Source organism: Puntigrus tetrazona, chromosome 15, assembly GCF_018831695.1.
Source record: "Puntigrus tetrazona isolate hp1 chromosome 15, ASM1883169v1, whole genome shotgun sequence".
In the NCBI taxonomy this organism is placed as follows: domain Eukaryota; kingdom Metazoa; phylum Chordata; class Actinopteri; order Cypriniformes; family Cyprinidae; genus Puntigrus; species Puntigrus tetrazona.
In genome coordinates, this window is record NC_056713.1 from 11,727,029 (window position 1) to 11,743,610 (window position 16,582).

The 16,582-nt window shown below is 38.1% G+C and overlaps 1 protein-coding gene across 3 annotated transcripts; it reads right to left on the reverse strand.

Moving 5' to 3' along the window:
• Nucleotides 1-351: 351 nt before the first annotated feature.
• Nucleotides 352-15,778, reverse strand: sytl2b (synaptotagmin-like 2b). 3 transcript variants are annotated; one of them, XM_043259701.1, is made up of 19 exons: nucleotides 15,702-15,778; nucleotides 13,877-14,081; nucleotides 11,648-11,799; nucleotides 11,434-11,554; nucleotides 10,934-11,003; nucleotides 9,758-9,875; nucleotides 8,876-9,667; nucleotides 5,792-8,236; nucleotides 5,038-5,130; nucleotides 4,728-4,775; nucleotides 4,525-4,619; nucleotides 4,323-4,436; nucleotides 3,768-3,937; nucleotides 3,582-3,684; nucleotides 3,081-3,242; nucleotides 1,980-2,073; nucleotides 1,669-1,768; nucleotides 1,364-1,569; nucleotides 353-1,216 (listed from the first exon to the last, which is right to left on the reverse strand). In XM_043259701.1, exons 2-19 carry the CDS (start codon nucleotides 13,975-13,977, stop codon nucleotides 1,068-1,070), a joined length of 5,133 nt encoding a protein of 1,710 aa, XP_043115636.1. In that variant the 5' UTR covers nucleotides 13,978-14,081; nucleotides 15,702-15,778; the 3' UTR covers nucleotides 353-1,067. The 3 variants fall into 3 exon arrangements, with proteins under 3 accessions (XP_043115637.1, XP_043115636.1, XP_043115638.1); XM_043259702.1 differs by lacking the exon at nucleotides 15,702-15,778 and having other exon boundaries at nucleotides 352-1,216; nucleotides 11,648-11,795; nucleotides 13,877-14,005; XM_043259703.1 differs by lacking the exons at nucleotides 8,876-9,667; nucleotides 9,758-9,875; nucleotides 10,934-11,003; ... (2 more) ...; nucleotides 13,877-14,081; nucleotides 15,702-15,778 and adding an exon at nucleotides 8,367-8,863 and having other exon boundaries at nucleotides 354-1,216.
• Nucleotides 15,779-16,582: the final 804 nt, after the last annotated feature.

The window sequence follows — 16,582 nt, forward strand, 5'->3', positions numbered from 1 at the left end:
TGTGTGGAACCTGATGCTGTTTATTTAGTCCTCTGAGACAGGAGAGAGTGTGTGCCAGCTGTACAGTGTACACATGTTCAGACAGCCCTGCTCCTGTCTTCAGTCTCACCTCCTCCTCTCAGAGCCTTGGCTCAACAGTGGTGCATTGTATTTGTACTCATTGCCATGTAATACAAAGTCTAATACAGCACTGCCGTTAGCTTGAAAACAGTTGTATCCAGAATTTAGCTGATTTTTAAATAGCTTTTTTTTGGGGGGCCAGATATTAATTTGTGTATTCCGTGCATCATATAGTGCAGTATATGCTCATACCAGGGTAAAATTTGTCATCATACGGATACGTTTGACATAACAAGATAAAAAAAATTTGAGTGGTGGACAAACATTGTTTATTCATTTTTTTGGCATGTTTATTAGGTGTATCCTGCATTATTTTGCTTGTAGTACAGTATGTCTTTGAGATGTGGTGTTAGTACAGGCGAGCTTGACAAATAAAGCAGTCACCCACTTTGCACATTTTTGGCAACAAATCTGTTCCCCCACACAGTTTATTACAATACATGCATTCTGTTTCCCTCCGTTCCTGCTTGAATCGTTTTTTTGCGTCTGGTCAAGGCTTTGGATTTTAGCTTTTTGCCCTTAAATAGTATCCTTAAACTTCTTCAGCACTGATTTAACAAACATGCTATTCTCATCTGCTATATAAATGTGTAACCTTTCACAAATAGATTACATTAGAAAGGAATCACCTGAACATCCACTTTCGGACCTTGATTAACTAACTTTTATGGAAAGCGTTTTGAAACTGGTTAATGATCTCAGATATTATGTTATTGGCTGAATAAGTCTGATCTGATCTCTTTTCAATTCTATTGAACACAGAAGCGAAGGCAATAAATAAATCCAGCTAGAGAAAACCTATATACTTATAATAGAAGATGTTAATTGCAAGGTATAATGGGGGCCAAAACGCCTATCTATCATACTTAAAATCAACAAATGCACTATATTATATATAGACAAATATTTTTTTTGAAAGATGTGATTTGATAAATGTCCCTATAATCTCATTTCCATGTGTTTTTGGCTGCTGTTATCATCCTCAGTGGTAACATGCCCTCCACCCATTCGTTGGGAGAGTCCATCATTCTCTTCCATAAAGTCACTTCCTCTGCCGTAGAGTCCATCCAGTCCACCTGTACTCCGTAACTCTTTCCTGCACACATAATTATTGTTAATATGTGTGTGTGTGTATATATATATGTATGTATGTATGTATGTATGTATATGTATGTGTGTATGTATATATGCATGTTAATGTTTTAGACTCCTGAGCCCATAAACACCCAACACTGGACTGCACCTGTGCCCATGCCGAGCCTCAAGCCTCCTAGCAGGTGATTGGCTAGTCGGTCACGGTCCCAAACAGTAAGCTCCACACAAGCCTCTTTCAGGTCCTCTGCCCTGAAGCCATCATAAACCATAGTGTGGTTAAAGACGGGGTTGACTGTTCTCTTCAGCACCCGAGTCTTCTGACGGCTCTTTTTGCTGGTGTCAGGAAGTACAAAGCTGTGAGAGGAATTAAACAGACCATTATCGAGTAGGACACTAAAGATGTTTTCAAGAAATATAATAGAATTGTTTTATTATTATTATTATTATTATTACCATTTTACATATGGGTCAATGGTTGGACTTCTGATGAGAGGGAGATTCTTGCAGTCTTTTACCCAGATATGCACCTCACCAGAGCCAGGAATATTCTTTGCTGTACAAAAACCCAAAACATTAGCACAGATCAATTGACAAAACTTTGATAGTTGACTTTTTCTCTTACATATTGTGCTGTCTTGATATCAGTTCAGCTGTGCAATCAAAAGGTTTTTGCGTAGGAAACATTTTCACACAGAAAAAAACACTCCAGTAATCTTTACTTTGAAACTTTGAAAAATTTTTTTATTGTGAACAGGAGGACTTACAGTGGGAAATCTGAGGCAAGAAACGTATGGCCAGTCTCATCTGTCCTCTCAAGTCAGACGGCTGGAGGCTGTTTGGGGTCTGAGTGAAGAGATTCTGGAACGAAGCGGGAAAGACACCGCAGGTGAATAAAGTAAAAAAAAAAAGTCATTGCCTTACTTAACCGGCTGATGTTTTATGAGCCATTAGACTATTTAATGAACTATGTGGTAATGTGCATAGATTTCTAGTACAAAAACACTGAAACATGAAATCATATATAAATGTATCACCTTCAGGATTTAGGTAGGAATAAAAATGTAAAGTTGGTGTGTGTCAGATTTATGGATCCGTGTAGGAGGAAAAACTCATTTTGAAAAAAACTGCCTTTAAATAAAGTAATGGTGTTATAAAAGAAACGCTTAGCATTGTCTTTTTGTTTTCTTTCCACAAGTCTGGAAAAAGAAACGATGAAAAACCAAAAAGTTATGTTATTGAAAAAATAGTGTTCGTGTCACCCTTTTAATTTGTAATTCAGTCAATTAAAAATCTAGTTTCTTGTTATACTGGTTAAGTCTTCTTATTTAGACCGCTTTAATTATTGATTGCTTTCAGGTTGTAATAAGATTTTCAACTGTCAAAATTGAGTCAGAAGTGATTTGCAAAAGGGGTGTCTGCAAAAGTTGTTGAAAACATGCTTTACTTTTGTTTTCCACTAGATGGCACTAGTAGTACATAAACAGCAAACTCCAGATTTAGTTGCAATTTACAATCAGGAGAAGTTAGTACATTTTTAGTGTACAAATGGCAAAAGCTTTTTTTTTTTATTATCTTTTTTTTGCTTCAGTCTGAATCCATCAAGTCAGTGGATATCAGCGGATTTTAGATTTATTTATTTTAATATGCAACATGGTGGATGTTTTTGTTTTTTTAAAAATAATTTGAAAGCCTGGTCTAGTAAAAAATAAATAAATAAAAAACATATTGGTTGGCATATAATGACGTCTAGGGGACATTAGAATAAGAGATCATGTATTTTTGTATGAATAATTTTAACTTCGAAAATGCTGTATATTGTGTATAAGTGCTGTGTAAGAGAAATGATCAACAAATTCATACTATACCCTCGGTTTAAGAGGTAAAAGCTTCCACTCTGTGTCATTAAAATCCCAAGAGGACAGGTCGAGCTCTATCTCACCCAGGAAGCTGTTACGACCGAATGTGTCATTGTGCCATGCTGAAAGGTTCAGAATCTGGGACATCAGGTACTCCATTCGAACTCTGTACTATAAGCATCAAATAATAAAATAAAAAAAGATTATTAGACATTTGGTATAATGCATATAGGAGAGGCTGGGGCCTGCATTTCCCCCATTATAGCCTGTATGAAATGACGGTAAATTGAATACACCCAATAGACATGCTGTCACAATGGACACAATCATTAAAGCAGCCTATTATAGACATTTCATCTGGGTATGAATAGTTACGTCACATTACGTCAAATGTGATTTGCATATACAGTACAAATGATTACAAATATTGTGGTTACTAAATGCATAATATTTTAAATGCATAAAAATGGGACAACTGACCCGGACTTAGTTTATCAGTCATGCTCTTACCCTAAGAATCTCATTGTATGTAGGATTCAGTGTTTTCTTCTTCACCGCAGTTTTTCTTTTTCCCAAATTGGCAGGGTCAGGAATGAGGTAACTCTTAACATACCTAAACAAGAATCAAATTCACCGTGGAGAAATATTTTCTGTCTCAAGGAGAGAGGGCGGGTGGTACTGAGATTGCAATCTTACGGGTCAGAACGATTCCTCTTGGTGTCCACTGCTGCCAGGTTCTGGCACTGAACAACAAAGATGTGGAACTCCCTCAACTTGTGCACGTAGTTTATTGAAAACTGGATGCTTCCTTGGACGTCAACACTGCTGTAGTCGCTATTGTACACACTCACAACGCTGCCGCTAACCTGAGGATGATGGAAATACAATATTGAATAATTCCCGGTACACCAACGTGCTTAAGTGGTTAGGACCTTCAATGTATCGTCACACGGTTGCGTCTGTGTATGTTTTTTGACTCTCAAAGATTCAGAATGTTTGCTGCCATTGTTTGACTGACAGACTGCAATGATTTGAGTTAAAAATCTCTCTTTGTGTTCTACTGAAGATACAGTCACCTACATCTTGGATGCCCTGTGGGTGAGCAGATAAACGTTGAAGTTTCATTTTTTGGAGAACTATTTCTTAAATGGTGCTTCATGATGATTAGTGGGGCAAGTGGGATAATTGACAAGGATCTGTTTGCTTAAGTGTATAGAGTATATACTATATTATAGGCATGTAGGAACATACAGAAGACAGGGAGGTGGATCCAGAGTAGTTGCTGAGGTCGGTGAATTGTCTGTTATTCCACTGCGGCACACCACTCCGGGAACTGCTCTCGGAGTCACTCTCTCCTTCGTCACTCTAAAAAGACAGGACACTTTGAGCACCACAACATTTTTTTTGTGACCTGACCTTTCATCTTAGATAAACAAGGAAAAAATGAACCGACTTCTTTTTGCAGGAATGAGGGCACTGATTTGCTGAGTTGCTTCAGGTGCACTGGGTCTGATGTGGCAAAGGAAGTCTGGACAAGTGTGCTAGAGTCTTTAAAAAAGACATCAGGAAGGAGATTCAGAGCAAATGCCAATATCATACAAAGACAACACAATTAGTGCATATAAAACGTATCAAGAAGTTAGACGCGAAACTTGCCATCATAGTTGCTCTGCATGTAGTCATTCGTTTGTTTTTGGTCTTGTCCTTTGGGAAAAGATCACAACGATAAAAGACAGGAAAAAAGTAGAACAGATTTTGTTGTCGCCTGTACTTTCCATTTAGAGCCAAACAATAAGGTGTTCCCTGGAAGATGTATTGTGCTGCTACTGCGTGATAATAAACTCTGAAAGGAAGAGCTAAATACGGAAACTTTTAGCTGAAAAACTAATAATAAACGGTATATAAATTATAGTCGGATACAGTTAAAAAAAAAATGTTGGACATGATAGAGAGGACTGACGCTTACTAGGAGGAGCGCTGATGTCTTCCATGCTTTTATGGTACACTGGTCTAGTTGAAGCTCGTCTCAAAGCTTTCTGAATAGCACTTTCATTTTCACCTGTAAGATTTAACAGTGTAAGTTTGATCCCACAGTGGTATAAAGAATTAATTCAAGAAGGAAAAGGAATGTTGCTGGTGTTTTGTTGCCCATTCTTGTGTAATGTGAGCACTTACTATTTGACACTTGAAAGAGAAGCTGTGAGAAATTCTAATACAATGCAGAATTAATTATATATACCTAAATGGCCATTTAGTCCTTTTTAAGTTGCGTTAATAACTCTCTCATTACTGCACACACATTTCATGCTTATACTTAGGGTTAAAAACCTTTTCTAAATCACTAAACCCAAGTATTAAATTTAGAAGAGCGCATTATTTTCTGAATAATCAGATTTATGATTCACACCTGGCAGTTGATGAAGCTGCAAATCTTAAGTGTTTCTGTAGCTCAAATAATAGACCATACTGATAACTACACCAAGGCCATGGGTTCAGTTCCCATAGGAAGCATGTATTTACAAGATGTATAGTTTCAATGCAAAGCAAAGTAACTTTGGATAAAAGCATCTACCAACTGTAAAAGTAAAATGCATGAAATTCCCATAAATTAATATTCATGCATTTGACAGACACTAATATTGAATTCCAATTACATGCAAAGGGCATCTCTGGACTGTGGAACCTGTAGAGAGTAGTAAGAGAGAAAGCTTTGAGCTCACGGTTTATATTCCCCTTAGTGGCATTTCCATCAGTTTGTGAGGTTGAGTAGCATCCCAGGCTCCCTCTCCTGGTTTGAAGGTCGGGGGAACCCTGTACTGGAGTGCTGGTTTTCACAGGGGTACACTTACAGCTGCGGTGTGTCTCTGGAGATGACGTAAATGAAGTGCACATAAAATCGTCAACCTGCTCTGTAACTGGAGGTGGAGTGTACATAGTTTTGTCCTCTGTGATGCCAAGGTAATGCTGGTAGTCCCGTGGGATGAAGGATCTAGCAAGAGGCTGAGAGTCAGAATCTTCTGAGGTACGCGACGGTCTTCTATGAGTGTTTCTGTCTCGGATTTCTGGGGATGTTTTTGGCAGGGTATAGCTAGCTTCCTGTGTTTTTCTGGACTGTGTGATGCTAGTTTCTGGGTTTTTTTTAACCTGTTGCAGATTGGTACCCTGGGGCTTCTTGGACTGGAGATTTAAGTCCTGGCTTTGCTCCTCAACAGCAGTGTTCACAGAAAACATGCTGGCGGCACGCCGCATGGAATTTGCTTTTCCGTTTAGACTGCCTTTGCTATTTCTTCTACCATGTTTAGGTTGTGACTCTTGACCAACCTGAGGTTTAGGTACCATTGCGGCTTCTGAAGAGGTCTGAGAGCCTTTCTGTTGCTGAAGAGTTTCAGTTTTCGATCCAGATTCTTGTCTTGACATAATCCTCTTCTTTAATGGAGACTGGAATACTCTGGTTTTGGCTGGTGAGGATGTTTTGCTATTCTGGCTTTCATTTACAAAGTCTTTGGCATTGGCTCGTTCATTTTGGCTTTGTGGACTTAAGGATCTCTGATTTCCACTTTCAAAAACTGGTGACCTTTGTCCAGGTTTTGTAGGTGATCCTCCCCAGAAGTCACGGAGGTTCTTAAACTGTGAAGTGCTCATACCATCCATCACAACTGGCTTATCCTTCCGTAGTGGATGCACCGACAAATTTGGAGACAGCCTACCTCTGGCAGAACTGTCCTCATCATCATCATAGTCATAATACTCAGTACCTATTGTTCTGAGATCAAACTCAGATTTTGTAAATCTTTGGTTCAGTCGAGCAGTAGTAGTCGATCTGTTTTGAGCTGCTGATGTTCTAGATTCTTTCTCCCAGAAGGACTTGAGTTGCTTGATCCTCTCTGCCATGTTCTCTTGCTGGGAATTCTGCTTAACAAAAGGTGCTTGGTTTGTCCTTGGTGCTGGTCTTGATTTTGCCTCCAATTCTTTTGGAGGAGTGTGATCTGCATCACTGCTGTTGATGCTGATGGTGCCTCTGCTATCACTATTTTGACCTGCTAGCAAGGATCCACTTTCAAGGGATGGTGAAGGTGATTTTAAATGTGTAAAATCTTTCTCTAGGGGAGAGCTTGCATGTATTTGGTTAGTCTTGGCATACATCAGTGGCGGGTTTGATTCATCTGTAAAAATGGGTACTTGAGGTTTATAGGTCGTGTTACCACTTCCAACATGCTCAAGATCTACATCTTCTTCAATTCTCACTTGTTTCTGATGTCCTGGAGATGTTACTTTCAAGCTCTGCTCATTTCTCTGCTGTTCCTCTACACCTTCAGTTGGCATTCTGCTAATATCGCTAAGAATGAAGTGTTCATTTTTAGCAGGTACACTAGATTTGCCAATCAAAATCTTTGGACCAATGTTTTCTTTCTCCCAGAATGATCTTAAATTGGCAATCTTTGGTTGGTGGTTTTCTTCAGCACCTGTTATTTCTTTTGGTTGATTTTGAGTCTGTTTGATGTCAATGTTTTCAAGTTTGACTTTACTCTCTTCCTCTCTCTTGATTCTGTTCTCATTTTGACTAACTTTCCCACCTACAGAAATATTTTCCTCTGAGATCTCTGGAGGCACATTGTTTGCAGTATGAGCAAAGTCAATAAAAGGTTTCTTAATGAGAGGCTCCTTAAAAGAAGTAGATTCATATCTTCTCTGTTCTTTTGAAGAAATCGGGGAAGGCTCATCAACACTCTGTTCATTTCCCCAGTTTGTCTGTTGTAGAAATATTGTACTGACTTCTGATGGAACCTCTTCAGTTTTGCGTGGTATGATTAAGTACACATTATCTCTTGGTTTGGTTCTCTGATCTATGTCATTATCAAAGTCTATGTCATCAATCTTGGTGTCGTCCTCCATGTCTTGGGCAATGCTCTCTGCATCAAGCCTATCACTGCTGTCTGAGCTTCTGCTAAACCACTCAAGAACTTTGGCAATGGAATCTCCTTGTTCATCGGTAGGTGTGGGAATATGTTCATCTGGCATGACTTCCATTTTGACATCTTGTTTGGGGCTATTAGTCTTTCTTTTTGTAGTAAAGATAACGGGGCTGCTGTCAGTCTTGCAGTCAGTAGAGACATCTGTCTTGCTGAATGTATCTGTTATGTTGAGGGATCTGGGAAATTGTTGATCTGTAAGACAAAGAGTATAGCATTGAATTGCCATAGCAGAATCTAGACAACACTATCATAAGCAATAATTTAAGTCAATTTAAATTTAAAGATCATTTCACCCAAATGCAAAAGTCAATCATTTACTAACCTGAATGTCATTCCAAACCCATATGACTCTTGTTCTTGTGGATCCACAAAGGAGAAAATGTAATAAATATCCAATTGTGTGAACTTTCAATATAGGTGGCAGTACCTCGTAAGTTGGTGTGTTGAAGCAGAAGAAGGGTGAACATTTCCATCACCTAGTGGACTAGAGTGTAAAGAGCTGAATAAGTGTTCAATTTCTTGAATATTAGGTTGTTTTTGTAACAAAACCCATTGGAGAACTTGGGAAAGATTGGTAAGCTAAATGTGTATTTTGCTGACACACTTGGGAGTTTTTGGCACTAAAGTGAGAACTGGTGTACTGCCATTATTTGTCAATTCCCCCCATATTTAACTGGCTAATTGTTTAATTATCTCCTTTGTGTTTGGCATAAGTCAGTCAGTCGTACAGGTTTGAAATGACATAAGGATAGGTAAATAACATAATTCTCATTTTGGGGTGAATTTCTCCTTTAACAAATCTTGAACATTTCTAAAAATTGTGGATCATACCAACAGCAGTTTTCTTTATATTTTCTTCAGTTCCTGTCATTTTGGATTTTGGATACAGACTCATATGATTTTCCACAGTACCAGATTTCTGCATTGTAGCTTGAGGGGCAGTAATCTCATCCAGTGGCTTTTCAGAGCTGTCAGTCAATGTGAACATTGCATTCTCACCAGCAATATTTTGGCCCTCTAATTCCAAACTTGATGTCTGAGGAAGGCAACTATTTGTTTCTCTTCTTTGCTTTACGAGTTCTTCAACTTTTTTACCATCATCTGCTCTTGTGATAGAGTTCAGACTTAGACGTGGTTTTATTTTTGGCTTTTCTTGTAAACCTTGTGGAGGGTTTATCAGTTGCGATGGAGCTCTAACTGGCAAGCGTGACTTTGGCAACTTCAGTGGTGAAGGAGAGCTAAATTGCTCTTTGTTTTCGGTTTTGCTACCTGGTTCTTCTGTGCTACCCAGAGAAAATCTAGATCCTTCAAGGTCCTTTTCTTGACTGCTGTTTTTGTGTACAGAGCTTAGGGATACTACAGGTTGGGGCAGCTGGCTCTTGAGATTGGGCTCATTGGAGCTATGTTTAGGGATGCTTCTTGCTGGTGGAGACCTGATACTACAGCCTGCTGTGGTGGATGCACCCTGGCTGGACACAGAGCTGGTGCTGTCTGAAACAGAGCTATGCTGTTTGTTGATTTTGGTCCTCTTCTTTGGCACAGGCTTTTGACCAGGAGGTTTGTTGTGCGAGGTGTTATAGACATCACTGTTAACTTCACCATGACTTGCTTCCTGGTTTTTTACTGCAAATATGAGATTTGTAAGCATGGGAGAACACAAAACTAGAAATTTCTGAGTGCAATGAACATTATAAAACAACTTGCTACATAAACCTTGTGAACCAGAGTTCCGGTCTAATGATTTCCTGAGTCCATGTCCTGACGTAAAGCCGATATCAGTTTCCTCAAAATCAAGCTCTACTGGAACACTGTTAAATGGGTTGTGCCTTGGCTGGAACCAGGTAAAGAGACAAAGTTTACAATGAATAAATACATTCATTATTGACCTAGACTCAAAAGGGGTCAAGTCATTTTATTATTTACCTTTTTTGCTGCAGTGTTTCTGAAGACCACATTTTTGATCAAATTCATGACAATTTTCCACCCTCTCTCTTATACTTAAATAAATAAATAACTCATTTGTTATACTTCTACTCATAACACCCTGCATGTGACACAAGAAACAGCTGTGTTTACTCCCAAGCTGCAGGTCTGCTGATGAGTCCAGTATACTATATACTGTTTGCTCTGCCCCATCCTTTAATAACAGCCTCTTTGCAAAGCCTGATAGTTATATTGTTGCTATCCTCGTTAATAACTCGTACTGACCTGGTGCTAATTATAAATGGGTGTCGTTGAAGTGGGCATAATGACAGTTTTTGCTAATCTCATGTTAATCTTGAATACCTATAGAGTAGTATTGCATCCTTCATATCACAGAAGAGTTTCATCGGATTTATAAAAGGATATAGCTGTACTGCTTCTCTCTAAATACAATCAAGTTCCTGGAGGCATGCCGTAGGTGGAGCTAAAGAGTCATGAGCAAGCAAAGTTTTTTTCGTACAGATCATCTGCAAGCTGTATATTATAAATAAATTATAAAATAAATAAAGGAGAAGAACCTACACAGGGTAATCCACTCTTTATAACATCAAACTCTAAAAAAAACTTTCCAAACATTTCTAAACTCTAAAGGAGTATCTATGGCACAGAAATACTCAGTTATGTCAAGTCGTTTTAATATTTCAATCCAATTATTTCACAATATAAATTAGTGACTACATAAAATAGACTTTTAGTAGACTTCCTCTTTAATGTGTTCATTTGATAGCCATCATGAAAGTTCAGTAGGAGCAATTTTCCCACATTTTGTATGGTTTATTTGGACTAGAGAAGTTTTCAAATTTTGATTCTTTTTATGAAATGACATGATTTAAATGTTTTCCCAAGGATATACAGTAATGAAGACAGTTGACCCTGATATGGCTGTATAGTTTAATAAACACATACCTTGGATGGTGATCTCATGCCTATGTTTAGTTTTTCTTGCTGGACTTGTGCAAATGTATCACCATTTTCCCTAATTTAAAAAAAATAACATTTGCATTATTATGCTTGCATACATAAGCAAAAGAAAACAAGTCAAGCTGATTTGGACTTTCTGCAAGTTTTACAAGACATCCTGCAATGACCAGGATCAATTAAACCTTCACAGGCAGAGAATTTAAAGGGACAGTGTGCAAACTCCTCTGTTGACCCTTGCCGAGTCATAAAGATCTTGAAATCATAAGGCATCCACACCTGTAAAGCACACAAAGTGCCTGGGAGGGGTGGAGGTTGCACACACAGTGCAAACCAAAGAGTTCTGGCAAGCGTGAACAATTATTATTCCTGTTGTTCCGGATAAGTTGATGAATACAGAGACACTGGATGAGATGGACTGTGTAGGAAAATGCCAACTTCACTCAAACATGGATGCTGATATTAGAGCTTTTGTACATCAACATTACCTCTCTTTTAGGTGATCTGAGGGTTCAGTAGTTTGTGTTACATTAGGTGATGTTATGATGCCATCACTATCCTTTCGGCTGAAGCTTCTGGATCTGCCACCCCACGACTTGGTTAAATACTCTATACAGGGGGAAAGTGAGATGTTTACTGATGTTTAATATGCTTGCTATAAAAATATTTTCATGAGTTGCATGCACTTTTTTTTATTCTCACCAACAACTGAGGGTTTTCTTTGCTTCATCGATGCCAAGATGATTTCAGAGCCATGAATCGTGTCCTGGTGTCTCTGTGACTTTGCTTGGTAGAACCATTCTCCTGACATAAATTTGCGTTTTTCTTGCTCTGGGACAGCTTTCTGCAGCTGTCTGGGAATCAGATGAGAGGTTCAGTTTGGGTGAGAAAAATCACAATCGTCAACAGTTCCCAGCAACATGTTCCCATCTAACCTAATATAGTCTCACCTCAGCTAGGTCCTTTGGATAAATACCATGAATTCCACAGGGAGCAAATTAGTTTACTTCAAAAACCATCAAGGACGGAATGCACAGCACTTATCACATCCTCTGTTGTTTGCTCACAAAATGTTGTTCTCTGTTTATGTACAAATGTGTCAGGCAGGTCTTTAGTGCTAAGGCCATACTGAGCTTTCCAAATGTCGGTACCTCACTGCACTTAATTTCTTTAGTACGTTACACGGCTCTCCTGTATGAGAGCCTCTTAAATCAATAACATTCCTTATGGCCAAAGCTCTTCCCTCATTGACTTACACACAAAACTGTCTTCAGCACTAACTCTGTTTGCTTTTGCATATACTAAATCTCTCATAAATGTTAAGAATGTAATTCAAACACTAATTCTAAGGCGTTTTATTGAATGACTCCTTAAGGAAAACAGCTCAATAATAATTATACTATGGCTTGTATGAAAGGTGGTTAATGATAAATGCTACAAATAGCTACAATTTGAAAACAATTTGCAGCAATTCAAAATGGTTTGATTGAAATCATGTGTTTGGAAATAACCATTGGAACACATCTTTGTTTTGAAGGAGGGGAAACTATGTTGGTCATGTGAAAAGACCAAGACAATTATTCCACAAGGGTAGACTTAATCCTTTTATAAGGTTGAGTAGGGTTGAAGCTGAACACAGGGAAATCACCCAGACATGGCCAGATTCTGCATTCTTCCTTTCATGTAGACTACCAGACTCCATTCAAAGCATTAAACACGAGATCAAAAAGTTTGCCAGTGCAGTGGTGTTCATGTGGGTGAACCCCTCAGTGTTTGTCTTTGGATTAATGCCCTGCTTTTCCATGTTGTATTTCATTATATATGTCTAAAATTACATTTATGTGCATATATAAAAGTTTGTGGTTTGTAAGAATCGATATTTTAATTTCTTTGTCTCTTATACTCAATAAAAAAGCGGTAACACTTGTTAATTATTAACTATGACTTTTCCCTCAGTAAATTCTTTGGTAAATTGGATGCTTATTAATAGTTAGTCAGGTACTTGGTAAAGTTCAGGTATTGTGCAGGATTAGGGACGTAGCATAAGGTCATGTAGAATAAGACATAAATATGTGCTTAATTACTACTAATAAATGGCTAATGTTCTTTGCATGCTAATAAGCAACTAATAGGTGAAACCGTAAAAAAATAAAGTGTTACCAAAAAGCATTTGGTCAGAAACATAGTAAAATTGTATTATTGTGAAATATTATTACAATTTAAAATAAAATTTCTTATATGCATTTATTTGAAAATAAAATTTAATCCTGTGATGGCAAATCTGAATTTTCAGCAAGCATTACTCCAGTCTTCAGTGTCACGTGATCCTTCAGAAATCATTGTAAAATGCTGATCTGGTGTCCAGAAAACAATTTCTTTATTATCATGGTTGTATTTTTGAAAACATACTAGTGATTTTTTTTTAAAGAAATTGCCATATAAATTGTGGCATTATAAGTGTCACTTTACCATCACTTTTGATCAATTTAGTATTAATTATTAACCCCAAACTTTTGAAGTGTAATGTATATTATGTTAAACTGAATGGCAACATACAAAGGAAAATTGTTTTTTAATCACCTTTTAGCTCAAGTAATTAAGATGCGACTTTAAATAGTTGTTTTTTTTAAGTGTCATTGTCATGAATCGTCACCCAAGCATAAACCTTTCAGAACTCCATTTCCCAGAACACCCCGTACCTGAGACTAATCACCTGCACAGGTGTTACCCTTTACCGCCCCCGCTTAAGCTGAGCTCACAGACTCTCTCATTGCAAAATCTTGTTTCCGCCCATGTGATCTTGTCTCCTTGAACATTGATTGTTTGCCGCCTTCCCCGACCTAAGCCTGGTATTGATTCTGAGTTGCCTCTGATATTACTGCCGTTGTGTACAGAATAAAAGTATGGTTACGCTGGTTAAGCAAATCGTACTTGATTCGTTCCTCCTCCGCTTTCTTCAGCTCCGTATCCCTCTTTAAAACTGTCATGATCATCTCCTGCTCCTCCTCGGTCAGGTGGCTCAGGTCTATCATGATGACCGCTGTTCTTCTCACAGTTGGGGACTCTAGTACCGAGACTCACCGAGTCTGTCGTTCTTCCTGAATCACCTTCATTTCTTCACGCACAATTACAGCACCTGCAATCAGCACACCATCAGCACAAGATTCTTTACTGGTCTCATTCACATCAGAGCGGGCTCTTCCATGAAAATGATCATAATTAGAGTATCATTCGGTCATTTATTTAATGGAAAGGACAGATGTAACCCAATTTGTACACTGAATTTGATGTAATTTGGAACCGAATGTGATTCTAAATAAGTGCACAATGAAGCTGAGTGAGAGCCTGTTTAGAAAGCGCTGAGATTAGACTAAACATGTGACGGTGCTGTCGGTTGACCATGAGAAGGGTTTTTAAAGCAAAAGATGAACTTTTCCATCGAACACAAATTGCATGACGCCGATCCCATTTAGAGGTCGTGTCAGATAACGGCTCTGATGTGTTCGATTAAAATGACTGGTTTATTTCCAAGCACAAAAAACAGCAACATGCTTTAATTTGTTTAACAAAAAAATTGCCATACGTGATCATATGACCATATTTAATGCTTAAGACACCGGCGTGTCGTGTTAGCTCTGCAAATATTTGAAAACAGCTCACTGAAACACTATTTACTCTAGGTTACACCTGGTTAGAAACTAGCCTCAAAGAAATGACAAAAGCAGCCTAATGCATAACATTATATAAACAACGGGCGAACAATAAAATAGCATTGAAATGTTAATGCTTCACGTTAGCGAGGAGCTTAATAAGGAATGGAATTACTGTACATATTCTCTTAGGAGAGTCTGGAGCAAATCCTCAAATGATCTCGAATGTGTTTGGCACGATTAAACAACACAAACCATGTATCAAGAGCACATGAGTAATGGATTTAACATGCTGCTTGATCTGCATTACTTGATGCTGTAATGTCGCATCCTGAATCCTGTTTCTTGTCCAAAGGTCTTCTGATTAATCAAATAAGACTCTTCTTTGCAAATTTCATTAGGCTGGCTTCGGTTGAATAAGTTCTTTGTAAACAAACAGCACTTAATGAAATGCACTATGTTTACATATCAACTTTAAATTGCACTTTTTAATAAACGGGACAAATAGCAATAAATTAAACTGGTATATATATATATATATATATATATATATATATATATATATATATATATATATATATATATATATATATATATATATTGAAGCACCTTGGAGCTTTAGGAGTAAATCTGTTGACGTTTTAGACGTAATTGAATTTTTAAAACAAGATAATGTGGTGTATCTCTGTCTGCAGTGATAAAATCTCTGCTGTCTGGGGATTCATGTGCTCTTTTTCTATTCTGTTTTACTCTTAAATTCATTATTCCTCCGCGTCGCGTAAATCAGTGATACACATACACGAACTCACGACTACTGTCACAACTAATTTCTTCACATTACAGTCGACAATCGAAACCGACCTGTAATCGCGTTTTATAAACACAGCGAAGCTAACTACATCTTTATATGAATTATGTCAGTCGCAACACTGCACTTCTCGTGTAACGTTAGTTTACTCGCGACCGAAAACAGTGACAACCTTGAATATAGTTAACAGGTATTTCATTAGCCAACCTTTGAGGCCCGTGTATAAATTCTGTAGTGACAAAGCGAGGCTCACAAACATAACGACAGGTATATGTCGATACGAAAGGTATCCGCTCACCTGGTTTCCGTGGCAGGAGCTCTGGAGCGCAGTACAGAACATCTTCGCTGTACGAGCGACGCGTCTCGCGGGGTTGGACGGAGTCTCGACGTCGGCTTCCGGTCGACCAATCAAACACTGAGCTCGAGCGGTCAGCGCGACGCGCCAAGATAGAACGGTCCAATCGGAAGTGTGCAGCGCGCGTACCTCGCGTGACGTTAACGCACTACGGTTGTGTCCTAAAGAATTACATTGCCATGCAATGCAATGCAATTGACAGTGCAATGAAGGCCCTACACGAAAACATTTAATAGTTTATATTTCACACGGTCTGTCTAAACTAGCATTTGTTTATATTTTTAAACAATAATTGTAATTGTCTACTTTTGCCTTTTCATAATTTACAAACTCACTATAACCATTTAATGTAAAACTTACCTGCACAAAGATACTAATACGTTATTTGTAATTCGGAGACAAATTCGGCAAACAACATTATTTTAAAATTCGCCCGTTTTTTCTGTACTGCTTGTTTGGGTGCTAATTTGATAAGTGAAAGCTAATACATAACAGCACCTGGACTTTTTTTATTTCATCACTTCTTGTCTGTTTCTTTCCAGACAATCTGTGCGTCAATTACGGAAGAATGGGGACTTTTCAGTTTTTCTTCAGGTTAAATTGAACCAGTAGGCGGCGACAAATTACGTGTTTATGAGTGACTCATTGAATCATTTACCACATCTGTTTGTTCAAAATAGATTCAGGGACACAAAATGCCTGTGTGTGTGTGTATATAATACTTTATTTCCTGGTGTTCAAGGACAGTGAACATTTAAAAATGTAGTCTTTTTCATTCCATCGACACGTTTATATTAGAACAGGTTTAACCTGGTTTATGTTTA